General features: G+C 48.4%; 1 protein-coding gene across 5 annotated transcripts in view; it reads left to right on the plus strand.

Moving 5' to 3' along the window:
• Positions 1-18,677, plus strand: part of Sarm (sterile alpha and armadillo motif) — a 175,375-nt gene that overhangs the window by 69,625 nt on the left and 87,073 nt on the right. Inside the window, exon 1 of one of the 5 annotated variants that reach the window (XM_077677924.1) lies at positions 2,028-2,279. The exons of the other annotated variants lie outside the window; for them this stretch is intronic. Within the exon in view, the coding sequence (XP_077534050.1) occupies positions 2,217-2,279 (63 nt within the window). The 5' untranslated portion in view covers positions 2,028-2,216. Of the gene's footprint in view, positions 1-2,027; positions 2,280-18,677 lie in introns of those variants that run through there. 5 annotated transcript variants of the gene reach the window in all.

An 18,677-nucleotide genomic window follows, 5' to 3' on the forward strand; every position in this document is an offset into this window, starting at 1 on the left:
TCTTTTAACGGAATCGGTAAAACGTACATAGGTGAGCGCCTCCATTATGGCACAGATTCGCATTGCATTCATCGTTGTACGCGTATGCACATCGCTATTGAAATAATAAAAAAAAAAACAGCGCTCAAAGACAGGACACGGTAGAAAGGCAGTAACAACACGCCCAACTATACCTTTATTAATACATGAATGACGGTCTAATTTGCTACGTTAAAACCCTCCTCCACACTTTTGCTGTACAATTGAGGTCTATTCATCCACACTCTCCGCCGAATGTCATCCCACACTGGAAAATACGTCGATGACTGTGATAACGGTGACGCGGTTTTCGACATCAATGAAAACCATCATCTTGATAACGATATGTCGTGAAGTGATTTTAAATCGCGACTCCCGACGTACGCTCCTCCATCTTGAAGTGGCACAGTGAGCAGCGCGATCACGCCTCCTCTTTCCGCTCCTCACTACCATTAGAGCTGGAATGACCTAGCTTTTCTTTAGTGTACGCTATCTACACTGCAAATGACTTGGGGCGGTATTCTCGAGTTTTGTCCCTTTTGCGTCCCTTTTAAAGGTGTCCATTTTGGCGAGCCCTGATTGGCTAAAAGCCAACAACCGGAAGTGACGTAACGCAAGCGCGGCAAACCTACTGTTAATATTTCTTCAAGCTGCCAACGTCCACCTCTTAACCGGAAGTTACGTCACGATGAAAGGGATGCAAAAGGGACGTTTTCAAAAGGGACAGTTACGAGAATACCGCCCCTGATTATTCTTGAGTACACCATCTACACTGGAAGTGTGTACGCTTCGTATGACGATGCGATGACCAAGTCTTTGGCTACACTGCACTGGCTGCAATAGAAGGACCGATGCAGCGAATTCGGAGCAGTGAATTCCTCCTGAAAAAGATGGCTGCGGCTTATCTGAGCTAAACTCGGATATGCAAAGCAAAAGCTTTGCTTAGTCTTGTTGAGTCTTGGTTTCGCTTGGTTAACTTTGATGTAGCTGTATTGCCGACCACGGCAATACAGCTGTGTGCGTTGGTCGGCAATGCCGACCAACGCACACAGGAGGAGGCACGGCGAACGCGGCGAAGGCAGCGTTCATTCTCCGCGAACGCTCCGCTCCTTGTCACCGGGCGCGAGACGAGTCACGTAGCCCGAGACGACTCAGCAGCGCATGCGTGGGTGGCTGCGGGGGTGGTTGGCTGCCGATCAGCTGATCGCCCGCAGCGGCGGAGGCGGCCGCCGCTCGTGCTGACCGCAACGACTGAAAACGGCTCCTTGCGCTCATCGCCGAAGGCGGGCCCGGCGAATCACGCGATGCGCTTCGGGGGGATGTGTCTCCGGTCAAAAGGTTAACTTTTGCGTCCTCCGCGAAACCGCTGGACGAAAGTAGTAAAGCTTTGCTCTAAAACAGTGCTATTGAGTATGCTCCAACGCGGGGAGCGTAGGAAAGAGCAGGATCGTTATGCCAGGGACGGAATGATCGCGCTAATCCATTAGCGTGCTTTCAGCGTCGTGACAGGAACACGCTGGTAACGCAGTGATTCGGTGTAGCCCCCAACCAAAAGAGGTGCAAAATGATCCTGTCTGTCACCTAATGTGCCGAGTTTCGAGGACACGGAGACATGCATCCACGCAGTTCTCGCGCAAGGACCGCAGGCTGTCTGTCGTCTCTCGAACGCACAGCCAGCGGCGTGGACTCGGACAACGTGTGCGCGCGCTGGCAGCAGCTCCGAGAGGGGGCAAAGGAAGCCTTTGGGTGCCAAGTGGCACCAGCTCCCGCATGTGGGCCAGCCGCATCCGTCGCTCTTTGTTCTTCTTGCAGCAGGCGAGCGCGTGAACGAGGGTGCGTGTGACGGCCGCCGGGGGCAAGCGCGAGTAGCTAGAATGTTTCGCAAAACACGAGCACCGGCGCCGCCGTTAGGGAGAAGAAGGGGTAGAGAGGGAGAAAGAGGGAGAGAGAGAGGGGTTGCTGAGTGTATAGGGGGCCCAGCGAAGTTGTGGTGCAGCCGGTGGGCCAAGACCGCTATTTCGGTGCCCCGCGCGGTTCGGGCTCCGTCAGGAGAATCGAGTCTCGCGGTCCTGTGCGCTCCTCGAAGCGAAACCGAAGGAAGCGACCGAATACGCGACTGTGTCGTCGGTGGTGGTAATTGTGCGGGTGACAGCGGTGCCTGTCGGTGGCGTTTGGCGACAAAGGACGGTGGCGGGGCCATGGCCTCCTTCCTGGACGTGCTCAAGGGACGTCTGGCCAGCAAGCACAGACACAACGGCAAGGCGAGTGCACGAAGGCTTCCTTTGCCTACTTCGCGTGTCTGGCTACGGTTGTCGGTTGTCGTTAGACGCCAAGGGTGACGCGATCTGGCCACGTGCAGCGTCGGGCATGTGTACGGTTTCCAAGCGGCATTCGTTCTTATTCGTTCTTACCAGCCGGCGCCCCCTAGTCCCTGTTTTGTTTATGCTGGCGCTAGTCCTTTCATTAAGGCGAGTTCGGCAACTGTACGACCGCGTTCCGCTAATACTCTGGGTGAAATCACCATATGACCATTCAAAGGCCGTCTTTGTTCTCCCGCAAGCACGCGTGGGTGTTCAGCCTTTCCTTGACAGTTGCTTTGTGTTTGCTTGTATAAACGGTGCAAAGCAGTTAAGGTATGTCGGTAGACGGCTGCTCTGTTAACATATGCGTGTACAGTGATAGTACCTTTGTAAGACGTTTAACAGCACCACACTGGGTCCAAGCCGCTAAGTCGCTGGTGTCTGAACCACTGCTGTAGTTACTTGACGGAGGAGTCACGGAGTCTCGGGGACATTTGGGGTTGACGTGTCTAGCTAATTCGACGTGTTCTTCGGAGAGATCTTTAGTCTAACGGGAGGCCCGTATTTATTTATTTTGATTTAGTGGCAAATACTGCAGGCAGCACTGCTGGCCAGGGAGGTTATTGTAGTTTCTAGCAATTTCTTCTACTCAGTTAACATTAGCAGACTGAACAATAAATTCCGGTAACACGTTCCATTCTTCCGTTGCGAGGGGAAAATACGACTTCTGCGAATGTTTAGTTCGACTAAAGGAAGGACAGTTTTGCTCAGTTGGCGTGAGCTACGGTTATACCTGATGCTCCGCGTGTTTTCCAAACCGCGCGGAAAATGAGGGGAAGGGGGCATGAACTGGGACAAGCGGGAGAAGAGAACAATGGAACAATTTCAAAAAGAAAAGACATGAAATTAAAAGTAACAGAAGGGCAAGCAAGCAATGAACACAAGAGAATAACATTAGAGTGTGCTGGGGGCAGAAAGAACAACAAACGCAACGCGATGCAAACGTTCGAGGTTACAAAGATAGGCGTTTGCCTTCTTCCCCCACTTATAGAGTATCCGGTAGAGGGAAATGGCGGGTGCATTGACATCACCGACACCGCTTTAAACTTTTTTCTCGCCCGAAAGTTTTGCGCAGGAACATCTGTCTACATGTCACAAAATAACACGTATGTGTGCTTCTTAATTCCTTGCATTCGTCCCGAATCACGCTCCCCGGTCCCCTTTCTATGCGCAAAAATTTACTAGTAATCTATGAGCTACGTTTCTTAGCGGAACACTTCGCCTCGGCGGCAGGTTGCTGTCCTTTTCGCACACGATGAGCGTGGCACATTTCTGACATTCTTTTTTTTCGCTGATGAGTAAGGGTCGCTAACTATATACGCATTCATCCCAATACACAGTCTACGCTGCATATAACTTCGAAAACTCCGATGACACTGAAGAGCTTATATACAAGTTGGGAATGCCTGGAATGCGAAGCCATTTATGCCCAAGTTGAGCGTCGCTGAATTTGAGTAATCTTTTTGAGTTTAATGATTGAATTGATGCGGGTTACTTTTTAGAGTTTTCGCGTTAGCATGTTGGCTGTAGGCCTCACCAACGTTTTTGCCTCACAAGGGCGGATATTCACTCTTAATAAAAAAGGTCGTAAAAAGGTAGTAACGGCCGTATTTACTAACTCCTTACGAACCTTACTACCCTGCGGTACGGTACGTAGGCTCTGCCACCAACTGCATGGTTAGGAATTTAACTCAGTGTACGAAGTAGTATGCACTAGATTAAGGTCGTGCTTGTGACCAGGTTATGCATGGACGCATGTAGCTCAGAAGAGTGCTATCGCTAGGACTTTACCAGGGGAGGTGGTGGTACTTACTCCCTGCTTCAGTTAGTAACCCTGACTAGTACTAAATTTACTACGTGCAGTTACTATGTAAGTACCATGGAACAAGTAACTTGTTAGTGTTCCATTAGGGAATGCCCCGACCTTTTTTTTTTAAGTGTGTTGCTAAGCATTATATCCACCACGCAGAGCGGCCTCGCTCCCTGGTGACTTGCGCCGCTGGGTGAGGCCGGCGTGTCCCGTGCTTGATTCACTCCCCTTTCCACGTGGCTGCGTGCATTCGCAGCCGTTTCCTTGCAGTGCGGCCCTCTTCAAGGGATTTGTTAATCCAACGCACGCGCTATGGAACGCTTCGCAGTCACGTTTGTTAGGAGTCGCTTCGCTGCTTCCAACGCCGACACCTGCTTTTTTGCTCAATGGGCCATTGAATGCTTCGCATCAGAACGACGCCAATGTGCAACATTTACAGTCGTCCGCAGGCTTAGATGGAGCACCGCCTTACCCTCTTATCGTCTTCTCCTGCTTTGGTGTAAGGTAATTTAGTCACAACTACTGCATTTTCTCAAGTTTAAGGGGGCTTTAAAGCCCTCCACATTCATTTGAACAGTTCTTGTGAGGAACTTTTGAGATATTCTTCGCTAAAGTCTAATGTGATGCTCCAGCTAAGCCTGTGGACGACTGTATACACACACACGTCTCACCCCAGCAACGGTTTCCGATTTGGGGGCGAAATGCTTGCGCGTCCAGCTCTGGCTATACCGCCTGACACATAACTTTATTTGAACATCGCGCCATTTTCGGTTTCTGTGCGGCCACCGGAAGCACGAATTTAATCGAAGCGGTATAAGAGCGTGATGACCACTCTTATCGCCACTTTCCCTGTTACTAAAAATGGTATTGTACACGGGTTTTTTCGTTCAGCGCGCGGCTTTCTGCACTTGGCAATATTTGAGGATGCATCAACTTTCCAGGATGCAGGGTTTTGATACGTCTTTCCTGGTACTTTACACTCGCTCCATTGATCTGACAAGTTATATTTATTTGGAAACTAACGTCTCGTTGCCCTTGACATGACTGGTTGCTCGACAATCGCTACTGCTGCGCTGCTAAAAAAATGTGTTATATTTTTCAATAACTCGCCGCTATTTCGGCAGCTTTTCGGACATCATCGGAACTTGAGCATTCGTTCATGCTTCGCTTTCCGTCAGGATCCCATTCATCTGTCGGTTATTCTCACTTGCAGACGTGAGAACTGTGTGCCTATCCATAATCGCAGAGGGTCGTACACACACCCTGTACAAGCTCCGTTTGGGTCATCCAATGTGAAAAGAGGAGGGCGAAATCTACTCTCCGAGGCACTAACTCTCCAGTCGGTGTGAATGCGTCGTATGCTAATAATAGTAAATTTAATCGTAATAATAATAACGAAGAGTTTTCAGTTTTTGAAGTGTTTTTTGGCATAGCTAAACGTGAAAGTTTTGGTCTGTCTGTCCGTCTGCCTGTCATTCAATTCAGCTGGCCGGCCAAAGTGGAAGAATGTTTGATCACAAAGTGTACATCGGCAGGACCGTTGCTAACTATTGAAACATGTCCGCATTATTCAGGGCGAAGAAAGTCGCAGGAATATTTGAGGTGTGCACGCATAACTCAGAGTACCAACATTCCTTGAACTAGGAATATATGTACACGTAGGATTGATTTCTTCCAGCAGTAAGCGAAGAAAACTACGCCTTAAATATGTCGAACAAGAGAAACGAGATAAAAGCAAACACAAACAAAATAGCTTGTGCTCGCGCTGTTCTAAGCTGAGCAGTAAACAAAACACAAAGAAGGCGCGCGCTGCTCCAAGAGATCTATTTATTCATTTTCATACCCTCAGGGCGTGAAGGCGTTACAGAGATGGCGCTCAAGCTGGGCGAACGCGGGAAAATTGAATTGAATTGAACAAACCTCCGTTGTTTTCGTAATGGGAGGAACGAAAGGCGAGGGCAAGAGCGTGAGGGGAAAGGGGAAGGAGGAGAGGCACTGACGTGTCAGGGGCGGCAGAAAAGTTTCGACGACATTTGCAACCAAGCAAGCAGATACGCCGCCATTTTTTGTTCCCAATTAACAGTGGCTGAGCGTAACCGCCGCAGCAGAGTGTCAGGGTGGTTATGGCGTCGTTCTTTCGTGGCCGTGGGGAATATCACCCGCGAAGCGCCATCAGAGTTACGTGGGCTGATGACTCGCGCATTGCCGGAAACGTGGCTCCAGACAAAATAACTTCAGAGGCTGGAAACTTTTCGTCTGCTCGCGCGGCCTTGCCTGGAAAACACTACCGGAGAAAGATAACAAGCCCCGGCGCTCACCACTCTCCTGAGCGCTTCCGGCCCGAGTTGGGGGAACGTGCGTCATATTGAAATTGAACTCCCGTAAGTTGTGAGAGCGCCTCTTATAACGGTTCTCGGGATATTCTCAGACGAGCGCGAAGCAGAGGGTCCCTCGTCTGACGCTTAGTCGGAATTCAGTTGGCCCGACCGCGACCTGGCGCCCAACCCAACGGGTGCGCTCTTGCGGGTGGGGAGATCGGTCAGGCCGGCGGCGCCGACGCTGAGGTGGTGGCGGGTGCCGGATTTGTTTGTTTGTTTTGGCGCGCTTGTTATTGTGTTGTCCCGGAGACTGGCCGTGACGTCAGAGGGATTCCCTGAACGGTACCTTCCCCTCCCACGAACCCCTTGGCTTCTCAAGTCTCTTTACCTCTCTCTCTCTTTCTCTCTCTGTTTGGCGCTGATTCACGGGCGCATTTCCCCCGAGGCGTGTCGCAGTGCCGCCAAGTGCTAAAGTGCGTTCTGTCCGCACGAAGCGGACGGTCGTAACGTCTCTTGACAGACGGTTTCCGTCCCTCCGAGAAACTTCGGTGACGGACTCATTCAACGGGTGGCACCCCTTAAAACAGGTCGCGTTGTTGAAGGCTCCTTGGAATGATGTCATTGATTGGGCACCCCCTGCAACGAAATAAGGGTTGCGAAACACTGCGTTTGTTTTTCGTCTCAGTAAAGTAGAAGTGATTGGACGACGGGTAATCTAAGAAACCGAATATCATTTCACTGCAACAGCTGTACATACGTGCTTATATCAGTTACTTTGACATAGGACATTTTTTTTATCAGCGAGTGTCTGTCCCCGTGTGCGCGTGGTCGTTGTTTGCAACCGTGTTTTGCTAGTAGTTACTCAAAACCAACAATAGTGCTACGGTTGCTACCGATAGTTTCGTCACAATCGAACCAGCAATTGTAAAAAGCTATCAATAGTACCGACAGTACTATCGATACATAGCATGGTACTCTCAATCGTACATGATCACTATGAAGGTCCCGTACGCTCCAGCAACATCGATCTGTAACAGCCGAAGGCGTTTTCTCAGCTGCTGGCCACATTGTTTCACACTGGAGGAGCAGGCTTAAGCGAAAAAAAAAAATGCATAGTTTTGTCTCGCTACCAGAATGCCCGGCTCACACAGAAGACATTTATTGTTCATACGTGCAGAGCGGAAAGAAAGTCGTTACAAATGTATATGTATAACTGCGCTGCAACAAATATTGACTGCATATTGAGAAATTTGAAAATAACAAGATCAAACACTTTCGTGGGCGTCGTATAACGCTGGAAAGTTATGAATATGTCATAGTAGTACTAACAGTGTTAATGGAAAGGAGGCACGAAGGCCCCGGGGAGGGAATGAAGGGGTGGAGGAGGAAAGGACACTTCAAAAATTCACGAGGACACATAAAAGGTTACTGGTCACCATAAATTCACACAGCGATTCCGCGTTCACATATCTACTTGTAGAGGAGCTGGAGTTCACTGAGCATTCACTGACAAGCTCACTTGGCTCGTTTAGAGAAGCAGTCATGAGGGAGTCGGCCCAGACCGTCCGACGAGCTTGTATAAGCCGTTCGCCAAGGCGTATTCAACGATCGCTTCACGAAGGGAAGGGAGGTGGTCTGCTTCTGTCGCGGGTGTGGAGACATTTGTTAGGAGTCTCGCTCGACCAGAAATGAAATTAGCACATTTCTAGAGTAAATGAAACAAGTTCGTCATGCAGTGGGTACTGTAGTAGAAGCAACGCTGGGGGACGGAACTAGCGGGGTTGTCCATGTATGCACGATATGAGGGGTGAGCATAGTGATGACAATGACATTGTAGTTCGACACCGGAGAAGACCAATCATTCGTTTCACTTGGGCCAAACAATGTTGCGAGACCTAGCGATCTGAGTATCACTTATCCTTATCGCAAACGTTTTTGTTACATCACAACCCAACAATTTCGAAACTGTGGATGGCACGATGGATAGAAAGCGTTTGTGAACTATCCAAGTAGTGTCAGTACTACCACCTCTAGTACTACTATACCGAATGTTTTGCATCACTAACGCGTGGCCGTGAGTCGGAGATCATCGTGTGTGCGTGTGTGTTAGAAAGAGAAAGAGAAAGATCTGTCTGTCTTTTTGTCAGTGAAGGATGAACCTTTGAAAAAGGGCTACAAAGTCTCGTGTCGCGTGTTCACTTAAAGTGAACGTCGAGGTCCAGGAAGTTCTCTGACCTCCAGCAACGCCACCTCGTGTTCGCCGTTGCGGCACAGGCGGTCTCGTAAACACACCCGCAACAGCACTGCCAAGAAGGTCACGACAAGGGAGTCCCCCGAGCCAGCACTGCAATTCTGGGGCAGTGACCGTGGCGCGACACCGTGTTTCCGCCCTGGAGCTCACGCGTCGTTTACGACTTCGGCAGTTGTTGCCGCCCCGGCGAGAAACGTCGCTTTCTCCCGACGCGACGGCCACCTCCCGCGGCGTAGCCAAAGTGGCACCAAGGCTGCACCGAGGGTGGGCAAAGCAGTAACTGCAGAGCGCGCTATACTGTTATCGCACACCGCTGGTGGGCGCTTTATTTTGGGCAACGCGCCCATCTCACCCGAGTCGCAAAGCGTTGCGCTTACGCTCCACGTCGGCGCGGCACCTCGGCGCGTGAGGGTTGGGACGGCGTCGCATGTACAACGCGGTGACCGAGGGCCCGGAAATGATCTAATGAAGTATTTACAATCATTTAGATCTAGCTAACTTACCAGTTCATTTAAGCTGGGAACCTCTTTCCCTCTCACACTCGCTCGCTCACCTAAGCTCTACTTTTGATGTAGTGAGCATGGAAGCGTTAATGTCCAATTGCCGGACGTGTGTCGTTTCACTATCATCATCTTCGTCGGCGTCATCATCATCGTTTTTCCCCTTCCACCTTTCTCTTTCTTCTCATGTCGATTCCTTCTTATCCCAATCTCCCTTTCCCAACCTAAACCATAACTATCATTTTTATAATCAAGTTTATTAAGTTCTAACTGCTCGCGCGCCTTCTGGTGGGGCAGCGCTGGTCGTTTTTGTTGAACAAGATATTGTTATTGATAACCTTATGGAATATCAAGCCGACGTCTTTTGTTTTTGTGTTTGATTTTATCTCTCCTTCATTCGACACTGTTTTACCGCGCTGTTTTCTTGCTTTGCATTATTAGGAACTAATCCAACGCGTTTTCTTAATTAAAAGAACGCTCGTACCCTCAGTTATGCACTTAGGTGTATTTTGCCTCAAGCATGCGTTTTCCTTTCCGCAGAACAATGTTCGTATGTGTGAGGTATGCCACCAGTCTGATACGGTCTTGAGTGTATGGACGTTCAATCTTTCTTTCGCATGTTTTTATTATTATTATTATTATTATTCCTAGCGCTGTGGGTCACATTGTGGGCCGTCTGTTTGCTAGAAACGCCAGATTTCCGACCTGCCGAGTTCACTAATGGTTTTAAATTAAAAGAGTAGAGCAAGAAATCAAGAAGTAGAACTCAGACTGTGAAAAGTCGTGTTACGTGGAGGCACTTTCCTCTAAATCTACAACGGTCGTAAAGAGGTAGCAACGGCTGTATTCACTGACTCCTTACGAACCTTACTACCCCGCGGTACGGTACGTAGGCTCTGCCACTAGCAACTGTATAGTTAGGAAATTGACTGGGTGTAGGAAGTGGTAGCACTAAATTAAGGTCGTGCTTATGACTAGGTTACGCATGGCCCGTTAGTAAACGCATGCAGCTCAGACGGGTGTTATCGTTAGGACTTTACTAGTGAATGTAGTGGTGCTTACTGCCTGATTCAGTTAGCAACCCTGATTAATGCTGCATTTACTAACTCCAGTTAACCTAGTGTATATTGGGACAAGTAACTTGTTGGTGTTCTATTAGTGAATGCCACAACCTTGTTTAAAAGAGTGTTCATAAACGCTCGAATCACGACGGCCCTTTGCTTCTCTTCACAGCACAGAATCAGCTACCGCTTTTTTGATGTGGCCGCAGTATCGTGGGCTTTGGGAGAAATTTCACATTCCGGGGTATCACTGAGATAGAGGTCGATTATCATAGCCCGAGTCACGAGTAGCTTACCTCACGAGCCCCTAATACCACTTCTCATCACCCTCACCAGCAGACCTGTGGTCCTGTTGAACCCTTTGTCGCTTTCCTCGTGGATGTGTGTAGTTCCATTCCTCGTTAATCTCTCTGCTCTGTTACTCGCACTCTGTCTGCCTCTTAAATCTCTTGTGCACACCGGAATGATACCAACGGACCTTTGTTATTAATCTTCCATCGAAGCTATTTATGCCTATAGGCTTCTGCGCCTTTTTGTCCTACAAAGCCCCAAAACGGCTTGTGGTAAAGCCAACTTTATTGCGAATGCTCAGCAGAAAATGGCAGTAACTCTTGTCTTATCAAAACATTCTATGATAATGATATGATAATCAGCTGATGAGACAACTCTATCATTACTCCGAGTTTTCATTCGCTTGTCACTATAAGTTAGCGAATAGTGAGGTAGCAAATGTTACGGAATTATTGCCCGCAGTAAATACATATGCTACGGTAGGAGTACGCGGTACACGGCTGTAACCCTTGTTTTAGCTAAACAATCTCGCAGCAAAGTAGGTGACAATTCGCCGCCAAGACGACTACGTCAATACAGCGAACTTTGTTTGCTTTTTTATTGTTAGGTAGTTTGCAGTGAAGTTGCAAAGGTTGTGGAATTTTCTTCTGCCGTTAAAAATACATGGGCTTCCACGGGAGGGGAACGGACCACCGATTTTTGTAAGCTGGGGTAACACTGCAGTCTTTCCCAGTTTGTTTGGGGAATCACAAATTCATGGTGACTACCGTGATCAAATGATTAGAGAAATAATTATCTATACACAGACTTTAACCGTGTGTGTGATGCGTCTTTAATTGAGCTCGCATTTTCATAAGCCTACTCTCTCTCTCTCTTTCTTCGGTATTTGTACTGGCGCATAAACGTATAGATACATAACACAGCATGCGTTGCGGGTGAGAACCGTATCATTCTAACGACGTTTGGCAAAGACAGCTCGTCTGTTTCAGTCTAAAGAACCCCTTTTTTAAAGACGATAGTCTTTCTTGGGCTCCTTAAACCCAGAAATTTTGGTCTGTCTGTATGTCTGTATGTCTGTATGTCGGTCCGTCTGTCTGTCTGTGACTCGATTCAGCCACCCGGCCAAAGCAAAACAATGCCTGCCCATTAGTCTTATATAGTCACAGCTAAATCTACCCGTCTATGTCCGGTGTAAGGTTCATACTTGTCAGCATTGTTGAAGAAGAACAAGACATTACGCAAATATGAGACAGCAAATCAATACAGAAGTGATATTTGCAGTGTTCCTTTATAAAAAAAATCAAACATGCTTGCTTTTGCGAAATTAAATACTTCATCAACTGCAGAAAAAGAATTCACTTCGCCGTCGCCTACTGTCGCCAGCGCCACTATAGCTTCTTGCGCCATTTTAAGAAATCAACCGGCAGCAGTTACGCAAGGTTTCACTAGATAGGTTCCACGTTCTGCTTGCAACGCACGTGGAGTAGGGAAACGCGGTTCTATAAACGTTGAAGTAGGGCGCCTCGATTAACGCGCGTGTCCGCCGTACAGCCGCGTTCGCATCGAGACACCCGGTTTGGAGCAGTGGAACGCGGGAAATTTAAAATGATTTAAGCAAACCTTTGGCGTCTTTACCTTGGGAGGAGCGCGACGCAAGAGGAACAACATGAGAGGTGAACGGCAAAGCGAAGGGAGGCATTTACTTCGCAATAGCCGATAAAGACTATCGTCTTTTGACGACATTTGCAACGAAAGGAGCAGATACGCGGCCAATTTTTTTTCTAAATTACCGTTCGGGAAAATGGGGAAATTGCCTTCACGATAATCCAGTAAAGCGTTTAACACAGGTGCATGTTTAAGCATATGTGCATCGGAGCGTATTAAGGGGCAGTTATAGCCGCCATTACCGTAGAACGCGCTCAACGGCCATTTCACCTAAGCAACCAAGTTCTAATTTTTTTGCCCTCTCTCGCTCAATTTCTGTAACGTTTTCTTTTTTGTAAAGCTAAATGTTCGTTTCCTGTCATCATCATCATCATCATCATCGCCAGCCCATCTACGCCCACTGCAGGGCAAAGGCCTCTCCCAATAATCTCCAATTACCCCGGTCCTGTGCCAACTGCGACCAATTTATCCCCGCAAACTTCTTGATCTCATCTGCCCATCTAACTTTCTGCCGCCCCCTGCCACGCTTGCCTTCTCTAGGTATCCACTCTGTTACCCTTAATGACCAGCGGTTATCTTGCCTTCGCATTACATGCCCTGCCCACGTCCATTTCTTCTTCTTAATTTCTACTAATATGCCTGTCATAGTGTGTTTCAATAAATACCATGATATACGCGTGGAGGAGAAAAACGCCCCCACTGAAAGGTGGCAACACCCCAATGCTTTGGGATTCTTCATCAACCTTTCACGTGATCGCAGCAGCCCGACATGATCTCGAGTGTGAACATGCGCTCTTGACCTTGATTTTACGCGGCGGAGACTGAAAGCTTTTGCTGATATCGTGACCGGCGTGGAAGCACCGTGGATTCCGTGACCCCTAAGCGCTGACCGAAAAGAGGAAGTAAGCGCAGCAGATTGCGGCATCATCGAAAACAATGTTCCCGCTCTCACGTCGCAGCATAGAAGGAGGCACGAGTGGTTGATAAAGTTTACCCCATCTCTGAATTTTTCTGCGCTCGGCTTTCCGCTCGCGGCACTCGCGCGCGGCTTGAGTGTGCTGCTGTTAACAGCGTCTCGTCCGACGTTGTCCTATGTGCGCGCCCGTTATCGGGCACGCCGCACACGGGACAACGTGGAATGAGATACGATTAGCGCACTCAAGCCGCGTGTTAGTGGTGTGAGGGAAAACCCGAGTGCCAACAAAGGGCTCGCATGTATCTGACACTCCGTGCCGCTCGCATTCCCAATCGAATCGAGTAGCCTGGGTTGTCGGTGCTGAAAACTTGTCATCTCAACTCGGGATGAACGCCTTCCGGCAGCCCCCGCATAAAACTCTATACCGCGTTCTACAGCGACGTTTGGCGGTCGGTTCCAACGCCAATTCATGTAGATTGCGCTAAAATCGTTTTTTTTTATTATTATTGCGCTGAAATCGTTGCACAGCTCTGATCGCCTGCTAACTTCGTCCTTTGCGCGCGCTTGTTTTACTGGCGGTTTATTTGTTTATGTTCTGGCCTTCAGAGTTTACCAACAGCGCTAATACGTATCACCTGGCCTAACTGACAAGTATTTGCTACCTTTCTTTTCCATTCTTTTTTCTTTCTTTCTTGTGGTGTAGACGAGGCCGGACAGGCTAGCGACCGGCGGATTTCCTAACTTTCCTCCTATTTGCTCAGCTCCCATTAAAGTTCTCATCTTTTTTTTCAGTTTTTGACGCCTACTTTGCCCGGTCTTCAAAAAATGAGAGGACAAACGGAGGCAAGGCGTGCTCTAGGTCTGTCAAGGGAAGCGGGTTAAAGGATGCATAAGACGTAATGTGCTCCAGAATTGAGAGGGTCTTCATCTTGTCGTGAGCCTTCCTCGAGAAGAAGATGAACAAAACTACCAAGCGGTTATTTGTCGAAGCACTAAGCGTCGGGTAATTTTATCCTGCTTAGAAACGCCCGTCCTAAGCGCCTCCTCGACACATGTGCCCGAAAACTGCCCTTTATAGTCTGGGACGTATACGCCTACGCGCGGCCACGAACAAACGCGACCGGAAACTGCCGCGTTCTTTCTCCTCCAGCTCGGGTTAAAAAGGGCCGTAAAGGGGGCTTACACCAGCGCTGAGCGTTTTATTTCCAAATGCGCGACTAAATCTTTACCCTAAAATATCGCCGCCTTCCTTCGAAGCGGCGGCGTGCCGCCATTCCGTCACGCTATGCGAGGATATCCCCCGAGTGACACCGCCATAACTCTTCACCAGGCTGCATGCACCCCGTTCGTCTCCCTGCGCGAAATCGGATACAGCCAGACCAACGGCGCCTCCGTGTAGCAGAAGCGGCAACGGCGGCAGCAGCAACAGAAACAGCTGCCGTAGCAGCGCACACTCCTGCCATGTTGCGTGTGCGCGCACGAACGCATACGACCCTTGTAAATAGGAGGCAGCGTCCCCTCGCTGTCGCCTCCACAAATAGAAGTCCGTCTCGGTCTTGTGGCGGGGACAGAGTGACGACCAGAGTCCCGCACGCGCAGTGCTCCGAGTTTGAATCTCCCGCCATATGTAATCCCTGCTTGCCCGCGTGCACTGCACTGCACGCAGCGTCGGTGAAGTGGCGCCCATTGTGCACTGCGCCCGTCGCCGTACACAGTATACTTGAGGCTAAATATACGCCGTGGAGGATTGATGAGCGACGCGGGGCATCTTATCGCATGTTCTTCTTGTGGAGGCGTTTTGCACTACCCTCGCTTTGCGCGATAATGGCGGACGACAAGCGAGGGAAGTCTGATTCATGTGCCCTTAAAATACTCGAGCGCTTCTCCGGGCTATTCCTCATTGCTTTCCTTCGGGGCTGATGGATAGTTGGCTGTTAGCGTCTTTGGAGAAAATAGGCGCCGTTGTTATAACAATAATAATGATCATAGTGATTCGTGAAATGCCCACTGAAGGACAGAGGCTTTTCCAAAAAAAAAAAATAAATCAGTGGCATGTATTTCGCTCGCAGCCGAATCCACATATACATGACTGTCCTGGTCCTGAATACTACTACTAAAGCATAAATGGTACGCTCTTGTTAACAAGAAACTTACTTCGGTATAAATAGCATTTCGTTAAAATATAGTTGATCTGCTCCCCATAAACTGGAGTGATTGGCAGAAAGAAAAATAACTGCAAATGAAGGATAATTTGAATTACACGATTCTGTTCATTTATTCCGGAGGGCTTATTTAGTATGACTGAACGCCCCTGTTGACCTCACGTATTACATCTGCTATGTTACAAGTATTACAGCTGCGTCCCTGTCCTTTCGCGTTTCCGTGTCGGCTTTGTTCTTCCAACTCTTGCTTGCACTGGACATCCTCGATTTAGCAGTCCTGGACAGTCCGCGCACAGTACGAGGACTGCCTTCGGACCAGAAGTCCCATAGGAATACTTGGCAAAATTGAGCGCCGCATTGCGTCCGGAGCAGTCCGCGGACGGTTCAGGACTGATAATCCAGGGGACCCACTGTAGAGCCCTGGGTCTGAAAGCACAGAAGCAGTCCCGCATATCCGAACATATAAATTGTAAGCCTACGACGCGTGGCCTGCAAGGGTTTCCAGCAAAACAAAAAAATCTCGTTTTCACCTTGTGGTCACCGCTAAATACACCGCTTAGTGCCTCTTGCTCTCTCTTAATTGCCCTCCAAAAGGTCTGTTATTACTGCTGGTTAGACGGCGTTTTTTGCCTGTCGTAGCCAATGCAGAAAAAAAAAACGCGTCTTTTTTTTATTTTTGCGTAAAAGTTACTAGTGTGATCGAAACATAAAGGGTCTTTTTAACAGCTTCCACTCTTCATGCGCCGAACTCGTTACGCTGTTGAATTAACTGCTGCAGGCTACAGACGCTGTATGCGTGACGTGTCATGTCTGTGACGTCACTGCTGGCGCCAACAGCGGATGCCAAGCTACCTTCTGCGTACTTCAACGACGTGTAGAGGTTTCAGTGACACAGCTGCGTGGTTCGTGGCTATTTTAGGAGCGCGATGACATCACTGAACTGTGCACCACCAGATGTCATGCACTCACGTGTCAAGCACGCAGGCGCCAGCTTTCAGGCAGTTTCCATCTAAAAAATATGTTGGCGTATATCAGCTTTCTGCGCTGCAAATAACGATGCAAGTGTGCAAAGCTCGTATCCAGTCGACATCGTCGCTCTTGGTAACGTTGCCAAAAGCGCAAAACCGCGACCTCATAATTAAAGGGGCCATGAAGAGCGAATTCAAGTTTGGTTCATTAGAAAGACTGTTTTGTCCCGACAACAATGATGCCAATTTTATCGCAAGCTTCGAACAAATAGTGCAGGTAATATTGAAAACAGATTAAGCAGTATATTGTCATTGTTTGGCGCGGAGACAAAATACATCCTGGTTCAATTTGTAGGAACTAGCTTTGGTAACTCACTCAGCTTCATCCCATCCACGAAAGACGTTTCTTAACGCGAAAAAAACTCAAAAGATATTTAAGAAATTTTAAATTTCGCGCTGCAGTGACGTGTTATGGGCAGGAGTGACGTAATAGGGGCCAGCAGTAAGAACTGCACGTTATCGTTTAAGCGATACGATCCAACGGAACTAGAGACCCCGCTACAACCGCTTAGTCATGTGTCTTGGCGGTGGATTTGGCCGGCGGCCGTAAAACGCACAAACAAGATTCTGTGACGTCATAGAAATGTGCCGGAAAGTGGGCGGGGAGTCGCCGCGGCTTCAACCGTTTTTATTAATATCTCTGTTATTTGTTTGAAATTTGCGATAAAGTAGTTATTGTTATCAGGACAAAGGAGACTTTTCATTGGGCAGACATGTATTATGTCATCACGGCCCTTTTAACCACGAACTCGAAGGCCGCGTTTACCACAAGAAGAAGTTCCTGGTGAGAACTTGGCGTACCCTCCGTGGTGGCTTAGTATCGTAGGGTTCGAACTGTCTATCGTAAAACTCACGCGACTGTTTTAGAGTTTTTTTAAAATCGCGTAACTGGGGTCTGCAGATTATTGTTAGCCGGTTTCACCCGTACGATCGCGTCTTGTTATACAAGAAATTTAAACGCGCACTGATGAATGGCTGGGAAGTTAATTATTATGTGAAACATAACCACGCAGACCGCGCGATAAAATTGCAGTGTGCGACAATTTTGATAGGAAATACAAAAAGGAAGAAGGAAAACACCGCGTTGGACCGAATTGGAGTGATTATACAGTTTTCCTATTCGCGCATTTGTTGCATCTCTCTGTTAAATCAGACCACCAGCGCTGACCTGGACGCCCAGCTCTAAGGCCGGAACCGCCGAGTCGTCACTTGGGATTCTACACGAAGTAGCCACATCCATCTCTATGCGAAGTTCTTTACCACTACTACTACTGGTACTACTAGTACGACTACTACTACTACTACTACTACTACTACTACTACTACTACTACTGCCCCATCCTAGGTAATACGCTCCTGCGAGATAAGCTTTTGGGTATATCGATAAATAAATAAATAAATAAATAAATAAATAAATAAATAAATAAATAAATAAATAAATAAATAAATAAATAAATAAATAAATAAATAAATAAATAAATAAAAAAGATAGTAGTGAAATGGCCAAAGAATTGGACAATAACCGCGTGGCTATAGTGCGCACTTTGCGTGACACCGCCTTAGAAAGCAATAATGGGTGGCTCAGTAGACGCCTCGGGGTGGCTTTGTCGTCATGCGCGAGTGTCGTGTTGACAAGCTCGCTACCTACCAGTTCTCGCGCTTAGTACGTTCGTGCGTGTATTCCAATAATAAACACACACAAGAATGAATGAACGAATGAACGAATGAACGAATGAATGAATCAATGAATGAATTCGTCGGCGTGAAACAGCTTTCGCTAGACCGAGCGTTGGCTCGCCAGGCTGACTCACACTGGCGCTTCTATTAGCGTCCCTTCATGCGTCACTGATATTGACCGCCTGCCATGGCCGGCACGAATAGCAGCGGCCCACATCTTCCGCATTGACGAAGCCAAACAAAAATAGACGCCTTTGTCGTGCCAGACTCGCTGCAGCTCCGTTGCTCTGGCGGCTTTGTGCTGTTGATTGGAGATGCCGGCGCTGCCTCCGAGACTCTCTGGTTGCGTAACCTACGCCTACGCGCCTTTATTGGACGACTCCGTTTACGCCGGACGTATTCTCGCGTATGTCGCACAGGTGCAGTTATTCTCTAAAGCACTACACCGCGTGATGGCCGTGGAAATCCCGTGCGCTCTGTAACGAAGGTAAGCTACCTACCAGACAATCACGGCAGGCGTGGTAAACGTGCGCTAATGAGAAGCGGAAGGGTACGACTGCGCCCAAATACCTGTCATATTCCGTGCTCCTACCAAGTGCTTCCAAACTGGAATTCAGACA

This window comes from Haemaphysalis longicornis, unplaced genomic scaffold (assembly GCF_048455015.1).
Source record: "Haemaphysalis longicornis isolate Haplotype H1 unplaced genomic scaffold, Haemaphysalis longicornis Haplotype H1 scaffold_7, whole genome shotgun sequence".
Lineage (NCBI taxonomy): Eukaryota > Metazoa > Arthropoda > Arachnida > Ixodida > Ixodidae > Haemaphysalis > Haemaphysalis longicornis.